Raw genomic sequence first — 23,882 nt, 5'->3', positions numbered from 1 at the left:
GAGCACAGACTCTGTAATTAGCAGGGAGGGGACAGGAGCCCCACCTTTCCCTCAAGGAGCTGGTACCTGCCCCCTGGGTCCCTGGCAGTGGGTGGGGATGGCAGGCTTGGCGAGCCCTGCCCGATGTCAGCACTAACAGGTCTAACGTTGGCCAGGCCTCAGAGCCAGAGAACCATCCGAGCCCTTTGGGACCCGTGCTCAGTTCACAGGCTCAGCACCAGCTCGCAGGTGAATGTGCCCCAAGCCACTCAGTGCCGGGGGGCAGGGGTCACCGCCCACTCCTGCCGGGCCGTGCCGGGCACTGGGCCATGCCGGGCACTGGGCCAGGGACATACAGCTACCAGGTGAGGCGTTACGTGATGACGCTGACCATGGGGGTCAGGGATTCATCGCCAGCCAAGGGGAACCCGGGCTTCCCGGCAGCCGGGGGGGGAGCCCCACACAGCGGGCGAGGTCTAAGTCCTTAGCCTACACGCAATGCGCCTCAGCTGGCCCATGACCAGACTTATCATTGAACTCGGGCTGGTGGCTGGATCACTAGCTTCCCTGGGAGGGGTGGTAGAGAGAGAGAGAGAGAGAGAGAGAGAACTGATGCACGGCCCGGGGATGTGAGTTTCCCCTGTGTGGTGCATGGTTAACGGGGGGGGGGGGGGGGTTGTTAAGTGTGGGCTGCTGGAGGCAGGAAAGAACCTTCTGGACTGGGATCAAAGAGGAGTTAGAGGGCTCTGGACGGATCCAGATCCACCTGGCTGTAACTTTCCATTGTCTGTGTTAACTAAAGACTTGCTACGCTGTGTTACAGACATCTAATAAACCTTTCTGCTTTTACACGGCTGGCTGAGAGTCACCTTAGATCAAGGGAGCTGGAGGTGCAGTGCTCCCTTTGAGGGTGCAAGTCTTCCCCGGGTGTCCAACTCAGGTGGAGTCGCTATGGGGCGCTCACAGCAGGAAGGAGGGATGCTGAAGGCGCCGAGGGTCAGTCCCAGGAGGTGACGCCGAGGGGCTGACCGCAGCAAGAGTGTGAGACACTAAGGGGGCTGATACACAGAAGGGGTCCCCCAGGACTGTCCCAGAGCCGTGCGAGAGCACCGGGCCTGAGGAGCCGTGTCTCAGCACACGGCCAGTGACCGTTGAGGGGCATTGCTAGGAGGCAAAGCCGGCAGTTGCCCGACTTGCAGCTAGGAAGCGAACGGGCAGCGCGTCGCCATTCTGAAAGCGAACTCTCAGCCAGCCCGGGGCCTCCCTGGGTCAGTGCCCTGTCCTTGCTCACCCTGGGATAAACGGCTCCAGCTCCACCTTGCGCCCAGCACGGGGGCTGTGACACAACAGCTGAACAGCAGCCGGTCCTGTGCCCAGCGCCCCTGGGGACTCCACGGGGGGCTGGCAGGGGCTACAGCTCATCCCCAGCAGAGCAGGGACGCTGGGGAGTCATTCGCCTGCCTGGCCGGGGGGGGGGGGGGGGGGGGAAGCTGGCCTGTAGGTCCCCCCCACGCACAGGCTCCGTTCTACTGCAGAGGCATAAAGCAGACGGGGCTCCCGGGGCTGGGCCTGGGCCCAGGAGTCAGGACCCAGAGGGAGCATTTGCCCGGAGCCAAGCCCCCTCTGCGGCTGGGGGAGGCTGGTCCAGAACCTCCCGCTGACACCCACAAGCCTTTGAATTTCCAGCCTCCCTTGGCTCTGAGCCTGTTTCCCCCCAGCTGGCTGGGTGCGGGTATCGGCTGGGAGCTCTTCTCCCTCCCCGCTGTACAGAGCCGCCCGAGCCCCCGCCAGCCTGCGCTTGGCTCCCAGCCATGCTCCCCTCTGCCCCCCACCTCGAGTAACCCCCTCCCCCTCTCTGCCCCAAACCAGAGCCAGGCAATGCAAACGACAACTTTAATACAAAAATAGCAGGGTGACAGTGCAGGGTGAGTGGGGGACCCCACCCCGCCCCCACCCCAGAGGGGATGGGTAACGCTCGTGACCCCTTTCGCCCCCATGGGGGGCAATCCCCTCCCCCCAGCCTCCCCAAGGCTATTTCTTGAACCGATCCAGCGCTGACCTCTGAGCCCGGGGTGCCGCCTTCGGTTCTCGCTCCGCCACCTGCTGCTGCTCCAGGCTCTTCCGGATCTTGGTCTGCGGGAAGGGGGAGCGGGGGTGAGCCAGAGACACCCCAGTAAATGGCCCAATGGGGGGGAGCAGCCCTGGGATCCAACCCCCCCACCCCACCCCCCAATTCACAGTGTAATGGAGCCCTGGGGTATGGGGCAGATGCCCCCGGACGTCACTGGCCCAGTAGGACAGGGGAGTTGTGGGGGGCGGGGCACACGGGAAGTCCCTGTTTGAGACAGGAAGTGGAGAGCTGGCTCTCCGGGGTGGGGAGCAAAGCCTGATGGGTAAGGGCTGGCCCAAGGGCGGATGGGACAGACAGGTGGACAGTACGGACGGATGTACCCGCTGCTCCTGGTTCGCCACCTTCTTCTTGCGCCGCAGGAGGCTCCCGGCTGAGCTGCGTCCCTTCAGCTTCCGGCGCGGCTGGAACGCCGGCTTGGCCTGGGGGTCGAAGCCCTGGGGGTCGGGAAGGAGTGTGAGAGAGTCCTCCTGCATCCCACCATGCACCGCGGCGTGTCCCCCCCCACCCCACGCTCCTGACATGCCACAGCAACCGTGACACTGCCTGGTCCCCACTGTCCACCCGCCCCCCACTTCCCACAACACACCACGGTGCCCCCCCACTTCCCACAATGCACCATGGTGCCCCCCCCCGCTTCCCACAATGCACCACGGTGCCGCCCCCCCCCAGTCGCTCACCAGCCGCTCCACTCGCTCCTGGTGCTTCTGCTCCATGGTGATGGTGTCCACCCGGCCCAGCTGTCCCGGGTCCAGCGTGATCAGCTCCGACGGGATCTGCCGGGGGCCAAGCTGTTAGGGGGGCCCGGACCACCCAGGCTCCCCATTCCCATGACACCACCCCTCCTGGCGGTGCCCCACCAGACATCCCAGCTACCCACCCTGGTGTCCCCTCCCCCCAGCATCAGCTCCCTTGGCCCCGGAGCAGTGGCCCACCACTGAGATCCAGCTGCCCCCCAGCTGGGGCTGCATGGGGGAGGGCAGGGCGGCGGGGGCGGGACAGGGCTGAGTATTGTGTGCAGGGGTGGGGAGATGACGTTACCTTCTCCAGCAGGGCCTTGACCTCCCACTCCTGCCGCTGCTTCCGGCTCCGGAACGGGTTGTTCTCCAGCGCGTCGAAATTTGCCTGTCCAGCACCTGGGGGGGTATGGGAGGAGAGGAGACAACAGGAGGTTAGTGGGGGCAGGGAGCCATCCCCCCTCTGCCATGGACAGACACACAGCCGTGCCAGTCCCCCGCAGGCTTGTAGCAGGGGGCACATGACAGGCATGTCAGCTACCGGGCACATGGGGAGTTGTGGGGAGCCATACCTGGCACCAGGAGGCTGGTGACGCCGTGGGGGATTGGGGGGTGGTACTGGGAGGGGTGCTATGGGGGGTCCATACCTCGCACCAGGTGGCTGGTGACACCATGGGGGATTGGGGGGGTGGTACTGTGGGGGGACACTATGGGGGGTCCGTACCTGGCACCAGCAGGCTGGTGAAGCCGCTGCCGTGCCCTACGCCCAGCACGTCCTCGAAGGGGCAGAAGCGCAGGCCGTGGGCCGCCTGGGGCAGCGTGTGCGACAGGTAGGGCTTGTGAGGCGGCTGCACGGGCACGTCCCGGTACACCTGGGGGGAGGGAGCAGACATGGGGGATCAGTGCCTGCAGCAGGGCCTGGCTCACAGGGGGTGTCAGAGCACAGGGCAGTCCGAGCTCCCCCTTGGGTGGTGCTCAGGTTGGGGGTGGGGGACAGACGGGGCCCAGGCTCATAAGAACGTCCACCCTGGGTCAGAGCAACGGTCCATCTAGCCCAGTATCCTGTCTACCGACAGTGGCCAGTGCCAGGTGCCCCAGAGGGAATGAACAGAACAGGGAATCATCAAGTGATCCATCCCCTGTCGCTCATTCCCAGCTTCTGGCAAACAGAGGCCAGGGACACCATCCCTGCTCATCCTGGCTAATAGCCCTTGACGGACCTATCCTCCAGGAACTTATCTAGTTCTTTTTTGAACCCTTTTATAGTCTTGGCCTTCACAACATCCTCTGTCAAGGAGTTCCACAGGTTGACTGTACGTTCTGTGAAAAAATACTTAAACCTGCTGCCTATTAATTTCCTTTGGTGATCCCTAGTTCTCTACACCAATCATGATTTTATAGACCTTAATGATATATCCCCTTAGCCATCTCTTTTCCAAGCTGAAAAGTCCCAGTCTTATTAATCTCTCCTCATACGGCAGCCATTGCAAACCCCTAATCATTTTTGTTGCCCTTTTCTGAACCTTTCCCAATTCCAATATATCATTTTTGAGATGGGGTGACCACATCTGCGCACAGTATTCAAGATGTGGGCGTACCATGGATTTCTATAGAGGTAACACAATATTTTCTGTCCTATTATCTATCTCTTTCCTAATGATTTGCAACATTCTGTTCGCTTTTTTGGCTGCCGCTGCACATCGAGTGGATGTTTTCAGAGAACTCTCCACAATGACTCCAAGATCTCTTTCTTGAGTGGTAACAGCTAATTCAGACCCCATCATCTTGTATGCAATATTGGAATCATGTTTTCTGACGTGCATTACTTTGCATTTATCAACACTGAATTTCATCTGCCATTTTGTTGCCCAGCCACCCAGTTTTGTGAGACCCCTTTGTAACTCTTCACAGTCTGCTTTGGACTTAACTATCTGGAGTAATTTTGTATCATCTGCAAATTTTGCCACCTCACCGTTTACCCCTTTTTCCCAGATCATTTATGAACATGTTGACTAGGACGGGGCCCCGTGCAGACCCCTGGGGGACACCACTAGTTACCTCTCCCCAAAGCAGTGCCCAGCTTCTTCTTTTTTTTCCCCTTTTTTTTGGGGGGGGGGGAGGGGGAAGTGGGTTTGAGCAATCCCCAGTCCGCAGGGGAAGGATGCAGGGCGGATGGGGCCCTGCTGAGTCCAGCGAGAGCGGGGGGATGTCCCAGAGTATAAGGGTCCCTCCTTTACCTGCCCCACGACCCCACAGCTACCCCCAGCTGGCTGAAGGCCCAGTGCCGGTGTGTGCGGGGAGTAGGGGGGGTGCCAGTGTGGGCGGGGAGTAGGGGGGTGCCGGGGGGTGCGGGCAGTAGGGGGGGTGCCGGGGGGTGCGGGCAGTAGGGGGGTGCCGGGGGGTGCGGGCAGTAGGGGGGTGCCGGGGGGTGCGGGCAGTAGGGGGGTGCCGGTGTGTGCAGGGGGAGGCGGAACCGTTACCTGCACCACGTCCCCGCAGGCGGCCGCCAGCAGCCCCCGCTGGCTGAAGCTCAGGTGCCCGGCGCCCACGGGCAGCACCAGCGACTGCAGGGGCTGATACGCCCGGAGGTCGTAGACACGCAGCTTCCGGTCCAGCCCCGACGTCGCCATGTACCTGGGGGGAGACGGGGAGAGACCACAGTGTGACCCCCCCTGACCCTCCAGTGTCACCCTCCAAGCCCCCCCTCCTCTCCCACCCCAGCCCCGACGTCGCCATGTACCTGGGGGGAGACGGGGAGAGACCACAGCGTGACCCCCCCGACCCTCCAGTGTCACCCTCCAAGCCCCCCCTCCTCTCCCACCCCAGCCCCGACGTCGCCATGTACCTGGGGGGAGACGGGGAGAGACCACAGTGCCACCAGCCCTGACATCACCATGTATCTGGCAGGAGGCGGGGGCAGACCCACAGTGTGACATCCCCACCCCCCACCAGCCCTGACATCACCATGTATCTGGCGGGAGCAGACCCACAGTGTGACCCCCCCCAGTGTCACCCCGAAGCCCCCCCACCGTCCCACCCCAGCCTCGACGTCGCCATGTACCTGGGGGGAGATCACAGCCTGACCCCCCCACCCTCCTCCTCTCCCATGCCAGCCCCGACATCGCCATGTACCTGGGGGGAGGTGGGGAGAGACCCATAGAGTGACCCCCCCCGCTCCATATTCCACCCCTGCCCTGATGACACCATGTAGCTGGGGAAAGTGGAGGGAGACCCCACCCCTAGCTCCCCTCCTTCCCCCACATGCACCCCTGTGGCCCCCTTTCCCTACTCACCCCTCAGGCCCCTCCCCACCACAGCAGGGCTGCCCCCCCAGTCACTCACGTTCCAGAGCTATCGACGGCCACAGCCCGGACCCCCCCTTGGTGGCACAACATCCGCACCAGGGGTTCCTTGACGTTGGGGCTCCACAGGGTCACAGTGCCTGGGGGGGGGGGGGGGGGGGGGGGGCACAGAGCACGAGGAGTTAATGGGGGGGTGGTCACCCCCCACTGGGCACAAGGGGTTAACAAGGGGTGGAGGGAATGGACAGGGCCAGGTTCACGGCTGGGGGGGCGCTAAGGGGGAGTCATAGCACTGGGTCTGACTGACCAGGCCAGGCTACGGGGGGATGGGGCCACGCTGAGCCCAGTGCATGCTGGGAGGTTGATGGAACATCCCTGTCTGAGCCTGCGGGGGGGGGGGGGGGGGGGGGGGGGGGGGGGCTGGGCCCTGCCGGGGGGATGGGGTGGGGATAACACACTGACACTCACAGGGCTTGAGGGCCCCGGGAGAAACGCTCCTAGCAGTGTGGGGCAGGGGACGATGGCGCAGGGGTGGGTCTCACTGCTGCTGTACCCACAGTGGATGATGGCGCTGGCCAGGCTGCAGGTTGGTTATGGGGTACAGGGGCGTCAGGGGATTATGGTGGGGCACAGGGAGGTCTCACCGTTGCTTTGCCCTGGTGGACAAGGGCAGTGGCTGGGCGGGTGGTTGGTTATGCAGTACAGGGGGGTAGCAATGGGGTTGGAGTCGGGACGGAGTTGGGGGAAGAGTTGGGGGTAGCAGTGGGGGTAGCGGTGGGTTTGGGGACAGGGTGGGGAAGCAGTGGGGCGGGGGAGTAGCAATGGGGCAGGGTTGGGGCAGTCTCACCATTGCTGTGTCCCAGGTGGACGATGGCGTTGGCCGGGTTCTGCCCCATCACGCCCAGGCGCCCCCCCCGGGTGCAGATGGTGGCAACTTCCTTCCCTACCGAGATGTCCAGGTACTGCAGGAACCCCGTCTCGCTCTGCACGGGGTACGAGGGATCAGTGGGGCACCGGCCCCCAAACCCTGGCGCCCAGGCCCACTCCCCGCTTTACCGCATTGGCCAGCAGGAGCCCTGGTGTCCGGGCCCCCCCTCTTTCGCTGTGGTGAGCAGCAGGAACCCCAGCATCTGAACCCCCACACAGTGGGACCCCCCCCCCATTCACCGTGATGACTAGCAGGACCCCCCCCCCCCGTTCACCGCGGTGGGCAGCAGGACTCCCTCACCCCCCTGCTCATCGCGGTGGCCAGCAGGGACTCCCCCCCACCTCGCGGTGGCCAGCAGGACCCCCCCCCCCCGCTCACCGCAGTGGCCAGCAGGACCCCCCTCCCCCCCGCTCACCGCGGTGGCCAGCAGGAAGTGGTAGGGCAGGAACTCCATGCGCAGGACCCCGTTGAAGCGTTTCAGGCAGTTCAGCTCCACGCCCTGGTTGTCGTAGACGTAGAGCCAGCGCCGCTGGGCCACCGCGAACATGGTCTCGGTGTGCAGCCACCTGGGGACGGGGGAAGAGGGGGTGAGATGGGGGAGGCGACGACGTGTCCCATTGCACGGCTCAGCCCGTGTGCAACCTGGCAAACACTGCCTGTGCAACACGCCCCCTCGTGCAACCCAACCAGCCTCCCCAGCCATGGGCGGGCAGGGATGTGCACACTCGCTTTCCCAATGCACACCCACATGTGCAATGGGCACGTCCTGCTGATGCACCGTTACACCTGCAGGGAGCAGCGGATGCAGCCCCCAGCCCTCCCGGACTCCTCCGTGTTGCACACCCCCTGGTCGCCCATCCTTGTCGTCCCCCCCCCCCCCCCGCCACTCAAGTGCCCATCTGTGTCGCATGCCCCCAGTCGCACACTCACGTGACGTCAGTGACCGTCTCCATGACGTTGATCTCACATAGCAGTGACTTGGTTTGCCAGTCCAGGGCTGCCACGTGGCCCCGCCGGCCCCCCAGCAGCAGGTGCCTGTGGGGGGAGATGGGAGGGATGAGGGGAGCAGCCGGGGAACCCCCTGGCCATGGACCGGGGAGACTCATCTTCTAACACACACAATCCAGTCTCCGTATGTCTCCTGACCTGCCCCTATCGGATCCTGCTGGGACCCCCAGAGCAGCTCAGGGGAGGCCTGTGGGGTTAGGGGTCCCTGACGCAGACCCTCCCCCACACAGGAGAACCCAGTCGGGCCCTGCCTCTTCAACCGCTCCCCAGAAGACCTGCCACCTAGGTACAGCCAGCCAACCCCCCACTCCTTCCCCACTGATTCCCACCTGCCCCATGGGTCCCCCTCCCTCCTACTCTCCCCCCACATGCTCCTCCCTGCCCATCCCCCCACTCACCGGCCAGGTCGGGTATAATCCATCCGGTAGGGGCCAAACTGGTTCAGTGTCAGCTCAAAGTGCTATGGGGGGTAGAGACCTGGTTAGACACAGCACAGGGACCACCAACCCCGGGTGAGCCCCCCAGAGACGCTGCCCCGGGATCCCCCCGGTGACCCCCCTGCACCACTGAGATGCTCCCGTGATCCCCCCCAATACTGCCCAGTGACCCCCCCACATCCTAGGGGCGACCCCTCCCCCTGCCATTCCCCCCACCTCACGACACCCTCCCCCCCCCCCCCCCGGTGTGTGGGGGCGTCTCTGACCTTGGTGGCGCTGGCGATGTCGGCAGCCTCAGCGATGTCGGCCTGGGCGATGGTGCAGGTGTCCTCGCCGGGGTCCCCCTCCAGGAACCTGCGGGGGGGGGGGGGGGTGAGAGCTGGGAATGGACAGCACTGGTGGGGGAGGGGAGCCGGCCGGGATCGGGGGCATGTGTATGGAGTTAAGGGGGTGTGTGTATCACCCATCCCACGGGGGTGGGGGAGAACCAGCGGGTAGCCCCGGCTCAAGTGGCAGCACCGCGCGGGGACCTGAAGGTAGCAGATGATGGGGGCACTGGGGCAGCTGCCCCAGCTCCGGGGGGGGGGGGGGGGCACTCACCCTGGCTCCTCGGGCAGCAGCAGCTCCATGCGCGCGGCCTGCTGCGCTGCCAGCTCCACCTTCTGATCCAGCGAGGCCAGATGGTCCCGGAGCCGCCGGCTGGACGCCCCTGCCTGGGGGGGTGGACGGACGGACAGACAGACGGGGTGAGAGCCGCACGTGGCCCCGTCCCTCCCGCCCCCCACCACTGGGGGTCAGTAACTGCCCGGCAACCCCCAGAGACCCAGCTGCCCCCCCGATTTCCACCACGCCCCTCAACTCACCAGCTGCGATTTCTGGCCCCGTTGGAATTTCTTCACCTTGTGGCGAGAGAGGGGGGCGGGTCCGGGGAACGGGTCCCTCTTCTAGGAAGAGAGAGAGAGACACAGACAGACAGACAGAGGGTGGGGGGGCCTGCTACGGGCCCCCATCCCCCCCAGAGCCCCAACGGTACTCCCTTTTGTCGTGCAATCCCCCGGCCCTCGTCCCCCCAACCTCAGCTGCCCCTCCTCCCCCCATGGCCAGCCCCCCAGCATTCCCAGCCTTACCCCAGAGATCCGGCCTGCGGCCTCTGACGCCCGCGGCCTCTTCCTGGCCTCCAGGCTCCCCTTTGCCCCAGCCCTTGGCCTGGTCTTCTCATTGCGACGACGCCTCTTGGCCTTGGAGGGGGCAGCTGCGGGGGGGTCCGGCTGGGGGGCCCCTTCCCAGTAGCGCTGCAGCTTCTTTGTCGTCGTCTTCTTCTTCGGGGGGTGCGGGGCAGAGAAAGGGGGGATGAATCGTGGGGGAGAATCAGTTACCCCCAGCTCGGGAGGTGGGGAGATTGGTGAGGGGGTGAGACATGGGGGGAATCAGTTCCTCCAGCTGGGAGGGGGGGGCACAGAGGACAGAGACTAAAAACTGCCCCCCAACTTGTGGGGAGATACCTGCCCCACAGGGCAGAATAGCCAGCCACTCCCACTGGTCTGATGGGGAGTGCCCCCCACCACAACTAGGGGCAGAACCACCAGCCACAACACATAGTCGGGGGGGGGGGAACTGCCCTCCAACCCCCCCCAGGGAAAGACTTGCACCCCTAACCCAGCAAAGGACTAGGTGCCCCAGACGTGTCCCCAGGGCTGCCAGCCCTGCCCCCCAGATCACTCCTCGCGGGACACCCCACGGATACAGCCAGCCCCTCCCCCGTGTCCTCAAGTTACTAGAGTTGTCGTAGAGACCCCGCCGCCCCACAGACATGGGGGCAATAAACTCCCCCTCAAACCCCTGTAATTGGGTGTTCGCCCCCTGGATGCACCCGACTCGAGTTAGTGACCTGCCCCCTCCCTGCTCATGACACGGGGTAACCACCGTCCCCCCCGGGGGAATCCCCGCCCCACAGACACGGGGGGGGGGAGAGGTAACCACCGCACCCCCGGGGGAATCCCCGCCCCACAGACACGGGGGGGGGGAGAGGTAACCACCACCCCCTCCACGGGGAATCCCCGCCCCACCGACACGGGGGGGAACTGCCCCCCCCGGGGGAATCCCCGCCCCACAGACACGCGGGGGAGAGGTAACCTCCACCCCCTCCACGGGGAATCCCCGCCCCACCGACACGGCGGGGGGGGAACAGCCCCCCCCGGGGGAATCCCCGCCCCACAGACACGGGGGGAAGAGGTAACCTCCACCCCCTCCACGGGGAATCCCCGCCCCACCGACACGGGGGGGGAACTGCCCCACTCCCGAGGGGAGGGGCTCACTTCCCCGGCACTCACCTTCTTGCCCCCCCCGGCTGGCCCCCCCTGCGCCCCGCTCCCAGCCACCGCCTCCATCCTCAGCGCCTGGAACCACGTGCAGCCTCCAGCTGCGGGCCAGGCTCTTCCGGTCCCGGCTGCCGCATCCAATCACGGAGCGAGGCGACTAAGCCCGCGGCCAATCAACGCGGCGACAACCTGCCCGGTAGTGAAGCCGTACAGGTGACATCATGGGTGAGGGCAACTATCCGGCCGCTGAGACGGGGGGCTGGACGAAAGGGCGAAGTCAAGCGGCGGCCATGTTGGATGAGGGCACAGGCCTAAACTATCCCATACAGACCCATGAGCAGGGAGGCCAGTGAATTCAGCACAGCCCACGTGATAGGGGGGAACTCACCAGGGGCACAGGGATGCAGCCACCTCTGGGGAGGGGCAGGTTTCACAGATTCCAAGGCCAAAAGGGATATTTGTGCCTATCTAGTCTGACCCCACGGCAGCGACCGGCCCCACCATAACCTCTAGCACAGAATTCGTTTTAGAGAAGCAGCCAATCCTCATTTAAAACCCCACCATTGACCTCCCGGAGCCTAGCACTGGACGGCCTTTTTCCTTCCTCTCTTCGTTCTCACGGCTCTTCTCTGACTCCTCCAGCTTATCAACAGCCTTCTGGAATTGCAGGCGGCAGAACTGGACACCCCCTTCCAGCCACAGCTGTGCCAGGGCCCCCTCCGGAGGGAAAATAACCTCTCTGTTCACAACTCCCTTTCTGCATCTCGGCATCCCGTGAGCGCTTCTGGGCAGCATCACACGGGCAACCCATGTGCAGCTGATTATCCACCATGACCCCCACATCTTTTTCAGAGCCCCCTTGTCCCAGGACAGTCCCCCATGGCATGTTCCCACGCCCCTAATTTGGACGCAGGGACCCACCTCACCTGCAGCTGCCCGAGGTGGGGCATGGGGGCTGTTTATGCAGGGAGCCCTGGAGGGGCACAGCTATGGGTGGGGTGAGGTGCAGGGTCTGAAGCACTGCACACAGGCCACAAAGAAGCCTCCTGTACCCCTCCCCCAATTGGGGGTAGAGCAGGATGCAGAATGGAACCCCGCACTGCTGCCCCAAAACCGCTGGGGCCTGCACTGACCACCCTTACCCTGTTCACAAGGGGAAAGGGCCCCCTGAGACCCAGCCCCACACCAACCCCCTCCACCCTACAGAATCTTTGGGGCCCAGGCCAGAATGATGATTGCCCAGCTGGGCCCTGGGCCCAAGTTTACTCCTCCCCATTGCCCTTCCACTGAGGCGATGACAACCCCCTAATCTCTCCCCATTGGGGGTCGATCCCTAGTCGCAAAGATCCCCCCCCCCACACACAGAGCGAGGAGGCAGCTCTGAGAACAGCACTTTATTGCAAACACAGGGCAGACACTACTTCTTCTTGGACACACCGACGGTTCTGCCCCGGCGCCCGGTCGTCTTGGTGTGCTGGCCCCGCACGCGCAGCCTGGGGAGAGAGGGGAGTGAGGTGGGACCAGACCCCGGCCCGCCCTACTGCTGCTCCCCGGTTCCAGACCTGCCCCCCAACTCTGAAACCACCCTCCAGCCAACTCCCTATGGCCCTGCACCCCCAGCTCTGCATCGTCCCATAATCCCCTGCTACACCCACATGCAAAGGCTCTGCGCCCAGTTCCCCCTCCCCTTATCCAGCCCAATGACCCCCTTTATCTTCACCCACCTGTCCCCACTGCACAGCAAAGGATGAAGGGAATCCCCCCCCCCATCTCCCAGGGAGTAGGCAAAAGACACCCCCTGTTCATTAGGCCCCACCATTCACCCCTCCCACAGCTCTCGCTCCTCTCGTACCCCCAGAAGTGGCGCAGGCCCCGATGCGCCCGGATTTTCTTTAGCCGCTCCAGGTCCTCACGCAGTTTGTTGTCCAGCCCGTTGGCCAGAACCTGAGGTGAGAGACATGGGGGAGGGGAGGGGAGGTCAGGCACAGCTGGACTGGCTCAGAGACACCCAGCCCAGCTTCCCTCTGCAATAGGGGCCAGCGCCAGCTGGGGCAGAGCCCCCACAGGAGCAGCTGTGGGACAATCTACCCCAAGTCAGGGCTCGTCCTGATCTGGGATCGTCAGAGATCGGCTCAGGCCCTGCAGCACGAGGTTTGAGATCCCTGCCCGTTGTCAGCATGAACTGGTCCAGCCCTGGATAGTCTGTGAGCCACAGAAACAGCCAGTCCCTCTGTGAACCTGGCTCAGCGACATCCTGTGGCAGTGAGTTCCACAGGCTAAGTACAGGGCACATATGAAAAAGTCTTTCCTTGTAGCAGGTTTGAACTTGTCCCCTTTCAATTCCATGGCGTCTCCCCTCATCCTCACGACCGGAGTCAGGGAGGCCAGAAGCCCCCGATCCGCCCCTCTTGAGTGCAGAGGGCATGCATGCTGGAACAGGATTCTTGTTAACTCTGCAGTGACAGCCAATGGGCTGGTGCCCCCCCAACGCATTGGGGTGACAAAGTCCCCTGCTGCCTATGGGACCCCAGAGCAGCCCCTGCAGTGCGGGGAGGAACGAGCCCAGCCCCACACTGCTCTGAACATCAGAGCCCCCCGAAACACACACCCAGCGATGGGCTCTGCACCCCGCTCTCACCTGGCTGTATTTGCCATCTTTGACGTCCTTCTGCCTGTTGAGGAACCAGTCGGGGATCTTGTACTGCCGGGGGTTCTGCATGATAGTGATGACACGCTCCACCTGTGGGGGGCACAGAGATGAGGTCAGGCAGGGGGCTCCCCTCACCCCAGAGAAACCTCCCTCCTTCACCCCAGACATCCCCCCTCCGAGACATTCCCACGCTCGACGCCAACCTCCACCTAGATACCACAAGAAACCCACCCCCACCACAGACACCCCTCAGCTGGCTCCCAGATACACCCCAAGCCTCAGCCCCCGCCACCCAGGTCCCCAAGTGAGAGCCATACCAGCTTCATCCCAGGGACCCCAGCTTCCCTTAGACCCCCCACCCCATCTGAGACAACTGCCACCCCCCATGGTCCCAGAGAGACCACCCCTGCCCTCCCCGCTTGCTCACCTCATCCTCTGTCAGCTCCCCAGCCCTCTTGGTCAGGTCAATGTCCGCTTTCCTCAGCACCACATGGGCGTAGCGCCGACCCACACCCTGGAAGGGGGAAGAAACATTAAGAAAGCCGCAGGGCGGGGACTCAGTACCCCCCCACCACATAAAGTTCCCGGGAAGCTCAGTCTCTGATGCTGAGAGCAAGACCACCCCCCCCCCCCGCCCCCAGGACAGAAGAACCTGCTTCAAGAGACACCCATGGTACAGCCCAGCTTTAACACCCCCCCCCATACATGTCTCCATATACCCCCCACCCTTGCCCATGTAAGACAGACAAACCGCGGGATCGAACCTGGGGCCTCTACTGCATGAGCTAAACGCCACTGGGCTGTTAGCCACGGCTGTAGACTCGTTAATCTCGCTCTCTGAGTGGTCTCGGTGCCACTAGATGGGACAGACACCACACCCCGGAGGTGCGTGGGTTACACCCGCACCCCTCTCAGTGAGACCTTGTGACAGGGAGTTCCCCAGGCTAACTGCACGTGTGAGAACCTTTGGGAGCCTGACCCCCTTCTCCATCCCAGCTGTGCAGCACCTCTCCTTCCGCCGGCCTGCCCGCTCCACCACACAGGGTCAGCCCTGACCCCTAAGTCCTAGATGGGGCACCCACACCAGCACCCCATCTCCCCAGGGAGGGCGCCCCATGGATGCACACAGAGGCACTGGGATGTTTTTGACGTTCTCTCTCTGGTACAGAAATCCCAGGGCTGACGGCAGGGACACCCAGCCATGCCCCATTGGAGGGGGGGGGGGGGGGGGAATACACCCCACAGCCCCCTCACCTTGATAGCGGTGATGGCAAAGGCGATTTTCCGTCGCCCATCTATGTTGGTGTTGAGCACTCGCAGGATGTGCTGGAATTTCTCAGGGATCACAAGAGACTGCGGAGAAAAGGAGCAGGGGTGTGTGTGTCAGCACAGGAGACCTGTCCCCTATCAATGCCCCCCCACTGGGGACACACTCCCCACAAGGCAGGGGTCAGCCCCAACCCTCTCCTCCAGGATGCAGCACCCCCCAAGACCTGGTTGTTACATATAGCGGCCAGCCCCCCCCCCCCCCCCCCACACATACCAGCCTTGGATCCAGTGCAAGTCCCCCGAAGCCCCCAAATCCCCCCCAGCAGCCAGCCAGCCTCCCCGCGCCCCCCCCCCCAGCAACCCCCTCCTACCCCCCAGCAGCCAGCCAGCCTCCCCGCGCCCCCCCCAGCAACCCCTCCTACCCCCCAGCACGTCCCAGCCTCCCCGCGCCCCCCCCAGCAACCCCCTCCTACCCCCCAGCAGCCAGCATGTCCCAGCCTCCCCCCGCCGCCGGGCCAGTTCCCCAGGAGCCGCCTACTCCTCTCCCCGCAAAGCCCCGCTTCCATCCTTCCCAGGGTGGGCTGGCGGCCCCGCTGCCCCCTGCTGGGGGCGGATAGACCCCTCTCCCCCTCCCCGGTCTGATCGCAGCTGCTCCCCCCAGGCCCCTTCCTGCCCCCTATCGGCTCCCCAGGGAGCCCCCAGCGGGAAATGGGGGGCGCCCCGTAAAGCCCCGGCTCCGCCCTCTCGGACAAGCCCCCGCCGGCCCCGCTGCCCCCCTCCCCGGGGCGGATGAACCCAGATTCCGCCCCCCCCCCCCCCCCCCGCTCTCACCATGGCGGCTACTCCGCGCTCTAGTCTCACCCCGTCCGGAAGAGAGAGAGGAAGTGACGCGCTGCCTCTTATAGACACTCCCCCTACAGGCAGATAAACTTCCGGTCAGGGCAGTTCACCTTCCGGCAGAGCAGACAGACTTCCGCTTCTCCCCGGAGTCTTTCCGGTCATCCTCCCGCAGAGTTCCACTAGGGACACCGCTACCGGGGTGGGCAACAATATGTGCGGTCCGGGTATGAAACCTGCCCCATGACAGAAGGTTCCTATGGGAATAAATCCCCCCTATTGGATAGGGACTGACCCCCTTCGACTCCGGGGGGCATTTTCATGCCAGTCACCCCCTCACGTTCCCTAAAGGGGGCTTTGTTACCCCATTTCCGGTAGACCCCCGCCCACCCGGTGCATCATGGGAGTTGTAGTTTTTTAAAGGCGCACGGCCGGAAGTGAGCCTTGGAAGCCCGGATGCGGCGGGAGCGAAAGAAGGAGCGGAGCGGGGATAATGGCGGCGTTTAGGCCCGAAGAGGAGCTAGGACTGCGGGCGACTGAGATGGAAGAAGAGGAGGGCATGGTGAGGTTCCCCCAGCCCTACTTCCGGTCCCCAGGCACCCCACTTCCGGTCCCGTTCAAAATAGGCCCGTAATGGGGAATCGCCCCCTGCTGCCCAAATTGGCCCCCACTTGTCATCTACCCCCCCCCCCGCGTGCTGAGGGGCGGTTCTGGGTCTGGGAAGGGTTTGCATGTGACCCCGTTAACTGTTGTGTGAAATGTGGGAGCCTGAAGGTTCTGCGACCTTTGACCCTGACCCCAGTGACCCCAGGCCCTTGCTTGCCTCACCCTGACCCCAACATGACCCAATCCCACTCTGTCACCCCCCATGCCTGTTCATGTGACCCCTGATCCTTGTAATCTCTGACCCCACCCTGAATCTTCTCCCCCCATGCCCCGACCTCTGCCCCTCCCCCGCTCTGTTCCCTCTCTCTGCACCCCCCCCCCCCCCCGACTCAGGGCAAGGGCCCCACGTTGCCCCTCCCATCCGGACCCGGTGGCGTCCGTCCTGTGTCTCAGCTGGCGCATGGGGTTGCTGGCCTGGCGCGTGGGGCTGCAGCACCTGGTGGCCGGGCCTCCGTCATGCAACGTCCTGAACTTCTTAAACACCGTGTGACGTTAGCGACCCTCGCTGCGCGCTGATCAGTGTCCCTCTCATTTTCCCACCCATGTGCGGAATGAATTTTGTTATGTGCCCCAATATGGAGGTGACGTGTGACACATCACCTTCATATTGGCGCACATAACAAAATTCATGTGGTGGGGGTGGGGCCGAGGGGTTTGGAGTGTGGGGGGGTGAGGACTCTGGCTGGGGCTGTGGTGTGGGGCCGTGGATGAGGGTTTTGGGGTGCAGGCTGCCCCAGGGCTATGGTGGGGAGAGAGGACTCCCCCCAGCTCTCTCCACACAGCAGCACCTGGGCTGATGGGGGAGAGGCACCTCTCCCCACCATGGCAGCTCTGGGGTTGGGGCCGCAAGATAAGTGCCCCGGCCCCAGCAGGTCTGAGCCGCGGCTGGGTTCGGGCTGGGGGAGGGGTGCCGCAGCAGGTCCGGGCTGCGGCAGAGTTGGGGCCGGGGGAGGGCCGCCCCAGCCGCAGTAGGTCCCCAGGTGGGTTCCCTGAGCACCTGCGCGGCGCTAAATAGGCTGCTGTGTGGCTGCACAGCTTACAGGGAACTTAGGCACTGCCCCTCACGAGTGCTATTTATCCTCTGTCTCCATGTGTTAGCCAAGATCTTTCACCCCCTGCGGTGCCCTGACCCCGCCCCCCCAACCTCAGATCTCCTATCCCCATCCATCCACCCTTGGTACATATCCCCTGAATCCATCCTCAACTGCCATCTTTGACCCCACACTGCCCCCCATGATCCTGGGGCCTCCTGTTTCATGGGTGACAGAACCCCACTGGCCCCTTTTTGTGCCCCACACCCCATCGCTTCCAACTCCTATTCCATGTCCCCATAGTCTTTGATCTCTGCAGTGAGCCCTACGTTCTGTGCTCCCTACGTTCTGTGCTCCCTCCTTGACCCCCACTTGTCCCTCTGTTCCTAGCCCACCCCCCGTAACCTTGAGTTCTAGTCCCTGAACCTCTATAGCACTTATACCCCCCAGCCTCTAGCCTGCCTAGCCTGGTCACTGGGTGTACCTCCAAGACCCCTTCCCCAGAGCCTGCTGGAGCTCACTGCTCTCCCGCAGCCCCCCGTAACAGCCTGACCTGCACTCCCTAGGGCCGTGGAGAGGAGCAGTCGCTGCAGCTGAACTTGGGGGACCTGGACCTCACCTCAGATGAGTTCATCCTGGATGAAGTGGACAGTAAGTGTATGTGTGTGTGTGTGGGGGGGGGGGGGGGCTTACCCCTGCACAGCAACCAGTGGGGGGCAGACAGTGATCTGGGAAAGTGGGGGGAAGGCCGTGAGGTGGAGGAGGCCAGGAGTAGTTTGGGTGGATGTAGGCAGGTGGGGGAGCACTGTGGGGTGGGGGTACTGTGGGGAGGTGGGTTTGGGGGACCACTGTTATGGGAACTGACCCGGTCTCCCCTCCCCCAGTTCACATCCAAGCCAACCTGGAGGACTCCCTGGTTCAGGAGGCGCTGAAGACAGTAAGTTGTCCCCCTCCTCCCTCTCCTGGGGCAGGGCCCAGCGGAGCCCCCCCTGCCCAGGTGACTCTCCCCTCTCTCTCCAGGGTGTGGATCTGCGGCAGTACTCCAAGCAGGTGGAACTGGAGCTGCAGCACATTGAGCACGCCTCCATCCGGGACTGTATCCTGCCCCGCGGAGTCCCCCGAAAGCCCACACAGTGTGGGTGGGGGGAGGGGGCAGACGGGGGGAGGGGGCAGACGCGGGGAGGTCCTTGCACCCTGGCTGTACTGCTTCATACCCTGGGGTGTCTCCCTCCACACTGGCAGAGGGGGTGTCAAGGGCCAAACCCCTCCCCAGGAGAAAGAGGAAAGTGGCCCCTCCCAGGGCCTCTCCCAAGCATTCCCCCCATTGCCTGGCTGGCTGGGCCCCCCATGCCCATTTCCTTAGCAGCCTGCCTGCCCTGCAGACATCAAGGAGAGCAAGAACATCACCTCCCTGCACAACCAGATCACCGCCTGTGACGCCATCCTGGAGGTGAGCCTCTGAACCCCGTGGGGCCCCCACCCCTCCAGCCCCCCACCCTTAGGTCACTGCCTGGGTTACCATCCTGGAGGTGAGACCTGGAACCCCATGGGGCCCCCCACAACCTCCTGATGCCCCCAAACTCTCCCCAGAGCACTGTCTGCAGTCCATGTCTCTGACTGGTGTCATCCCCCCCTGTCTCCCTCCTCCCCCGCAGCGCATGGAGCAGATGCTGAGCTCCTTCCAGTGTGACCTAAGCAGCATCAGCTGCGAGATCCAGACGCTACAGGAGCAGTCGGTGGCCATGAACCTGCGGCTCAAGAACCGCCAGGCCGTGCGTAGCCAGCTCAGCCAGCTGGTGGACGAGCTTGTGGTGCCGGCCGCCATGATCAGGTGTGGGGCTGGGCCGGGGGCCGGCCGCCATGATCAGGTGTGGGGCTGGGCCGGGGGCTGGCCGCCATGGTCAGGTGGGGGGCTGGGCCGGGGGCTGGCCGCCATGGTCAGGTGGGGGGCTGGGCCGGGGGCTGGCCGCCATGGTCAGGTGGGGGGCTGGGCCGGGGGCTGGCTGCCATGGTCAGGTGGGGGGCTGGGCTGGGGGCTGGCTGCCATGGTCAGGTGGGGGGCTGGGCTGGCTGCCAGGCAGGGGGATGGGAGGTGTGGGGAAGGCACCATGGGGGGACAGGTTCGGGGCTGGCCGCCATGATCAGGTGGGGGGCTGGGCTGGGGGCTGGCCGCCATGATCAGGTGGGGGGCTGGGCTGGGGGCTGGCCGCCATGATCAGGTGGGGGGCTAGGCTGGGGGCCGGCCGCCATGATCAGGTGGGGGGCTAGGCTGGGGGCCGCCCGCCATGGTCAGGTGGGGGGCTGGGCCGGGGGCTGGCTGCCATGGTCAGGTGGGGGGCTGGGCTGAGGGCTGGCTGCCATGGTCAGGTAGGGGGCTGGGCTGAGGGCTGGCTGCCATGGTCAGGTAGGGGGCTGGGCTGGGGGCTGGCTGCCATGGTCAGGTAGGGGGCTGGGCTGGGGGTTGGCTGCCATGATCAGGTTGGGGGCCGACTGCAATGGTAAGGTGGGGGGCTGGGCTGGGGGCCGGCCGCCATGATCAGGTAGGGGGCTGGGCTGAGCTGAGGGCCTGCTGCCAGGCAGGGGGATGGGAGATGTGAGGAGGGCACTATGGGGGGACAGGCTGGGGGCTGGCCACCATGATCAGGTGGGGGGCTGGGCTGAGCTGAGGGCCTGCTGCCAGGCAGGGGGATGGGAGGTGTGAGGAGGGCACCATGTGGGGACAGGCTGCAGAGAGGTGGAGGAAGGTGCTGGTGGGTAGGGGAGTTTGGGGTGCTGGCCACCACCTCTGGGCTGGATGCGCAGGCTGTGAGGTGTGACCCTGGGATGCCTTTGTCCCTGCCCCCCCAGCACCATCCTGGAGGCCCCGGTGACCGAGCAGGACTTCCTGGAGCAGCTGCATGAGCTGAACAACAAGATGAACTACGTGAAGGAGCAGGCCTTCCGCGAGACCATGGCCTGCACCGATGTGCACCACGTGCTGGACCGCCTGAAGGTCAAGGTGAGCCCCGCCCAGGGAGTCCAGGCTCGGCCCCTCCCCCAGAGCCAGGCCAGCTGGGCTCCGTCTCCCCCAGGCCCCAGCGGTCAGGGGTCACTGGTCAGGCTGCGTCAGCCCCCCTGGGGAATCTCTGTGCACATGGGGTGGCCCTGCTGGTCACAGGGGTGTTGCGGGATGGAGGTGTGGGGGGTGTGGAGCTGTAGGGGGTGGGGAGGCGCTGGGGGGAAGGGGAGGGTGTCCGCGTGGGCTCAGCCTGCCCTGTGCTCCGTGATCCACTCCCCCTCGACCCTCTGCAGGCTGTGACCAAGATCCGGGAGTTCGTCCTACAGAAAATCTACTCGTTCCGCAAACCCATGACCAACTACCAGATCCCCCAGAATGCCCTGCTCAAGTACAGGTCAGCCATGGGGTGGGGGGTAAACGAGAATCTCCCAGAATGCCCTGCTCCAGTACAGGTCAGCCATGGGGTGGGGTCAATCAACGAGAATCTCCCAGAATGCCCTGCTCCAGCACAGGTCAGCCATGGGGGGGAGGTTAATGGGGATTCCCCAGAATGCACTGCTCCAGTACAGGTCAGCCATGGGGTGGGGGGGTCAATCAACGAGAATCTCCCAGAATGCCCTGCTCCACTACAAGTTAGCCAGTGGGCAGCAGGGGCTATGGGGCTCTCCCAGAACGCCCCGCTCCAGTAGCGGGCAGTTCCCCAGACTGACGCGCCTTGGCAGGTTCTTCTACCAGTTCCTGCTCGGGAACGAGCGGACGGTGGCACAGGAGCTGCGGGAGCAGTACGTGGAGACCATGAGCAAGATCTACCTGTCCTACTTCAAATCCTACACCAGCCGCCTCATGAAGATCCAGGTGAGGGGAGCCGGGGAGAGCGGGGCAGCCCTCAGGGTGGTGGTGTAGGGAGCCTCATGGGGCAGGCGTGTGGGGGTGGGGATTCCCACACAGAGTGCTCTGGTTCCCCCCCATGTGAATGACGGGATCGGGATGGGGAACCCCACGCTATGCCCCCCCCGTCTGTCCTGCAGTACTGGGAGGAGGGGCTGGGAACCCCACACTGACCCCCGTCTGTCCGTCAGTGTTGAGGGGAGGGGCTGGGGACCCCACACTGACCCCCCCCATCTGTCTGTCTGTCCTGCAGTACGAGGAGGTGGCAGAGAAGGATGACCTGATGGGAGTGGAGGACACGGCCAAGAAAGATATCCTGGCTCCCCTGTCCCTGGACAGTCGCATTCCCAGGCACCCTGCGGGGCAGGGAAAGGGTGTGGGGCTGAGGGTGGGGGGGCTGGCTGGGAAGGTGACGGGGGGTGGGGCTGGGGGGGGCAGCATCTCCCTGCTCTTTCCCTTGACCCCCGCCCCCCACGGTTTTTCTCAAAGCCGTCCCTGAAGAACCGCAACACGATCTTCACGCTGGGGAACCGGGGCAGTGTGATCGTGGGGGCCGAGCTGGAGGGGCCCATCATTGTGCCCCACGCTGCCCAGAAGAGCGACGTCCGCGTGAGCAAGTGGGGATTCGGGGGGGGGGGAAGGAGATGACAGGGACAGGAGGCTTGACCTGGCTGGGGGGGAGGGGCGGAAGGCTGTGACCTCTTAGGGCCAGTGGATTAGGGGGGTCACTGGGGAAGCAGGTTGGGGGCGGGGCTGGGTGTGTGTCCCTCCCCTCCCCCCCCCCAGCAGTACCCCTTCGAGTCGCTGTCCTGCAGCCGGGGGGGGGGGGGGGGGGCTGTGTCCATCCCCCCCCGGCTAACACGCCGCTCCCCCCCCCCCCGGCAGTACCCCTTCGAGTCGCTGTTCCGCAGCCAGCACTACGCCCTGCTGGACAACAGCTGTCGCGAGTATCTCTTCCTCTGTGACTTCTTCCTGGTGACGGGGCCCAGCGCCCAGGAGCTCTTCAACGCGGTCATGGGCAAGACGCTGGCCATGTTCCTGGTGAGCCTGGGGGAGGGGGGGCTCGGCGGGGGGCAGGCCGGTGGGGTGGAGATGGGCAAGGCGCTGGCCATGTTCCTGGTGAGCCTAGGGGAGGGGGGGCTCGGCGGGGGGCGGGCCGGGGGGGCGGAGATGGGCAAGACGCTGGCCATGTTCCTGGTGAGCGTAGGGGAGGGGGGGCTCAGCGGGAGGCAGGCCGGGGGGGCGGAGATGGGCAAGACGCTGGCCATGTTCCTGGTGAGCCTGGGGGAGGGGGGGCTCAGCGGGAGGGAGGCCGGGGGGGGCGGAGATGGGCAAGACGCTGGCCATGTTCCTGGTGAGCCTGGGGGAGGGGGGGGCTCGGTGGGGGCCAGGCCCGGGGGGCGGAGATGCTGGGGTGTTGCTGCGGGGAGGGCTCGGCGGGGGGCAGGCCAGGGGGGGCGGAGATGGGCAAGACGCTGGCCATGTTCCTGGTGAGCCTGGGGGAGGGGGGGGCTCGGTGGAGGTCAAGCCCGGGGGGCGGAGATGCTGGGGTGTTGCTGCGGGGAGGGGGCGGCTGCTGGAGGCTCTCTGCCCCTTTAACCCCGTGTGTGTGCCCCCCAGAAACACATGGACGCGTACGTGTGCGACTGCTACGACAGCATCGCTGTCTTCCTCTGCATCCACATCGTCCTGCGCTTCCGAGCCATCACGGCCAAGCGCAACGTCCCCGCCATCGACAAGTGAGTGTGGGACCCCCCGCTCTGCCGCTGGTCCCCACAGCCCGTCTGGGGCTGGGAGAGCCCCCCGGAGTCCCAGCTCCCAGCCCCCTGGTCTGACTGCTGGGCCCCACAGCCCCGCCCGGCGCTGGGAGAGACCCGGAGTCCTGGCTTCCAGCCCCCCGCTCTGCTGCTGGGCCCCACAGCCCATCTGGGGCTGGGAGAGCCCCCCCCCCCATCCCACTAGACCCCACTCCCCTCCCAGAGCTGGGGCTAGAACCCAGGAGTCCCAGCTCCCAGCCCCCTGCTCTGACCACTGGGCCCCCACTGCCCGCCCAGAGCCAGGAGAGAACCCAGGCCTCCGGCTCCCCCCAGGTACTGGGACACGCTGCTGGAGATCCTGTGGCCACGGTTCGAGTACATCCTGGAGCTGAACATCCAGAGCATCCAGAACACGGACCCCCCAGAAACTGGGCTTCCTGGACACGCGCCCCCACTACGTAGGGGGGAGGGGCGCTGGGGGGAGGGGGGGATGGGGGTGGGGCTCACCCTGGGAAGGGGGGGTAGTGTTGGGGGGGGGGCTTTGCAGGGTGTGGGGAGTTAGTGGGCGCTCATATGGGGCGAGGGGGGCTAGGGCTGTCGGAGGAGTGGGGGGGCTGGCCTAGGGCAGGGTGAGTAGTTTGGGGGGGTTGAGGTGTCGGGTGGAGGTCAGGGAACTCCAGGGGAGCAGTGTCTGGGGGTCCCTGGGAACCCTGCTGTGCCCTCACACACACCCCCTGTATCCTCCCAGATCACGCGGCGCTATGCGGAGTTCTCCTCTGCCATTGTCAGCATCAACCAGACCTTCCCCAACGAGCGAACCCACACGCTGCTGGGGCAGCTGCAGGTACGGGGGGCCCTGCCCTGCTGGGGGGGGACACAGCACAATGGGGGGTGCAGTGGATACCAGGGTGGGCCCTATGCTGCCAGAGGGCTATGGGTACCAGGGGAA

At 64.9% G+C, this 23,882-nt stretch overlaps 3 protein-coding genes across 4 annotated transcripts; 1 reads left to right on the top strand and 2 right to left on the bottom strand.

Annotated features, from left to right (window-relative positions):
- Positions 1–655: 655 nt before the first annotated feature.
- Positions 656–10,985, bottom strand: LOC101952832 (WD repeat-containing protein 46). Of its 2 annotated transcripts, none has more exons than XM_065563915.1 (16): positions 10,850–10,985; positions 9,647–9,838; positions 9,383–9,463; positions 9,120–9,232; positions 8,786–8,873; positions 8,481–8,542; positions 8,005–8,109; positions 7,490–7,640; positions 6,994–7,129; positions 6,187–6,286; positions 5,325–5,478; positions 3,569–3,716; positions 3,149–3,243; positions 2,788–2,883; positions 2,431–2,544; positions 656–2,112 (listed from the first exon to the last, which is right to left on the bottom strand). In XM_065563915.1, the coding sequence occupies exons 1-16, from the start codon at positions 10,904–10,906 to the stop codon at positions 2,011–2,013; spliced, it is 1,794 nt and encodes a 597-aa protein (XP_065419987.1). In that variant the 5' UTR covers positions 10,907–10,985; the 3' UTR covers positions 656–2,010. The 2 variants fall into 2 exon arrangements, with proteins under 2 accessions (XP_065419987.1, XP_065419988.1); XM_065563916.1 differs by having other exon boundaries at positions 9,647–9,835; positions 10,850–10,982.
- Positions 10,986–12,216: 1,231 nt separating this feature from the next.
- LOC101948948 (small ribosomal subunit protein uS13) lies at positions 12,217–15,727 on the bottom strand. The gene is made up of 6 exons (XM_005313167.4): positions 15,588–15,727; positions 14,742–14,840; positions 13,915–14,001; positions 13,476–13,577; positions 12,690–12,781; positions 12,217–12,330 (listed from the first exon to the last, which is right to left on the bottom strand). Exons 1-6 carry the CDS (start codon positions 15,588–15,590, stop codon positions 12,255–12,257), a joined length of 459 nt encoding a protein of 152 aa, XP_005313224.1. The 5' UTR covers positions 15,591–15,727; the 3' UTR covers positions 12,217–12,254.
- An 86-nt stretch (positions 15,728–15,813) lies between these two features.
- LOC135974862 (vacuolar protein sorting-associated protein 52 homolog) lies at positions 15,814–22,919 on the top strand. Its single transcript, XM_065563932.1, has 13 exons — positions 15,814–16,155; positions 17,857–17,941; positions 18,175–18,227; positions 18,311–18,386; positions 18,673–18,740; positions 18,946–19,121; positions 20,138–20,288; positions 20,582–20,682; positions 21,011–21,143; positions 21,430–21,487; positions 21,652–21,785; positions 22,062–22,217; positions 22,797–22,919. The coding sequence occupies exons 1-13, from the start codon at positions 16,087–16,089 to the stop codon at positions 22,917–22,919; spliced, it is 1,383 nt and encodes a 460-aa protein (XP_065420004.1). The 5' UTR covers positions 15,814–16,086.
- Positions 22,920–23,882: the final 963 nt, after the last annotated feature.

This window comes from Chrysemys picta, chromosome 12, assembly GCF_011386835.1.
Source record: "Chrysemys picta bellii isolate R12L10 chromosome 12, ASM1138683v2, whole genome shotgun sequence".
Classification (NCBI taxonomy): Eukaryota; Metazoa; Chordata; order Testudines; family Emydidae; genus Chrysemys; species Chrysemys picta.
The sequence above is the reverse complement of the archived record's forward strand: the minus strand, read 5'-3'. Positions and strand labels throughout refer to the sequence as shown.

Coding starts and splice junctions, on each gene's coding strand:
- LOC101948948 (XM_005313167.4), bottom strand. Junction 13,578..13,914: donor GGGAGCTGACAGAGGATGAG/GTGAGCAAGCGG, acceptor TGCCCCCCACAG/GTGGAGCGTGTCATCACTAT. Junction 12,782..13,475: donor AAGATGGCAAATACAGCCAG/GTGAGAGCGGGG, acceptor CTCTCACCTCAG/GTTCTGGCCAACGGGCTGGA.
- LOC135974862 (XM_065563932.1), top strand. CDS start 16,087: ATGGCGGCGTTTAGGCCCGAAGAGGAGCTAGGACTGCGGGCGACTGAG. Junction 16,156..17,856: donor TGGAAGAAGAGGAGGGCATG/GTGAGGTTCCCC, acceptor TGCACTCCCTAG/GGCCGTGGAGAGGAGCAGTC. Junction 22,218..22,796: donor AGACGCTGGCCATGTTCCTG/GTGAGCCTGGGG, acceptor TGTGCCCCCCAG/AAACACATGGACGCGTACGT.
- LOC101952832 (XM_065563915.1), bottom strand. CDS start 10,906: ATGGAGGCGGTGGCTGGGAGCGGGGCGCAGGGGGGGCCAGCCGGGGGG. Junction 8,110..8,480: donor GATTATACCCGACCTGGCCG/GTGAGTGGGGGG, acceptor CTCCCCCCACAG/GCACCTGCTGCTGGGGGGCC. Junction 3,244..3,568: donor CACCAGCCTGCTGGTGCCAG/GTACGGACCCCC, acceptor ATACCCCCCCAG/GTGCTGGACAGGCAAATTTC.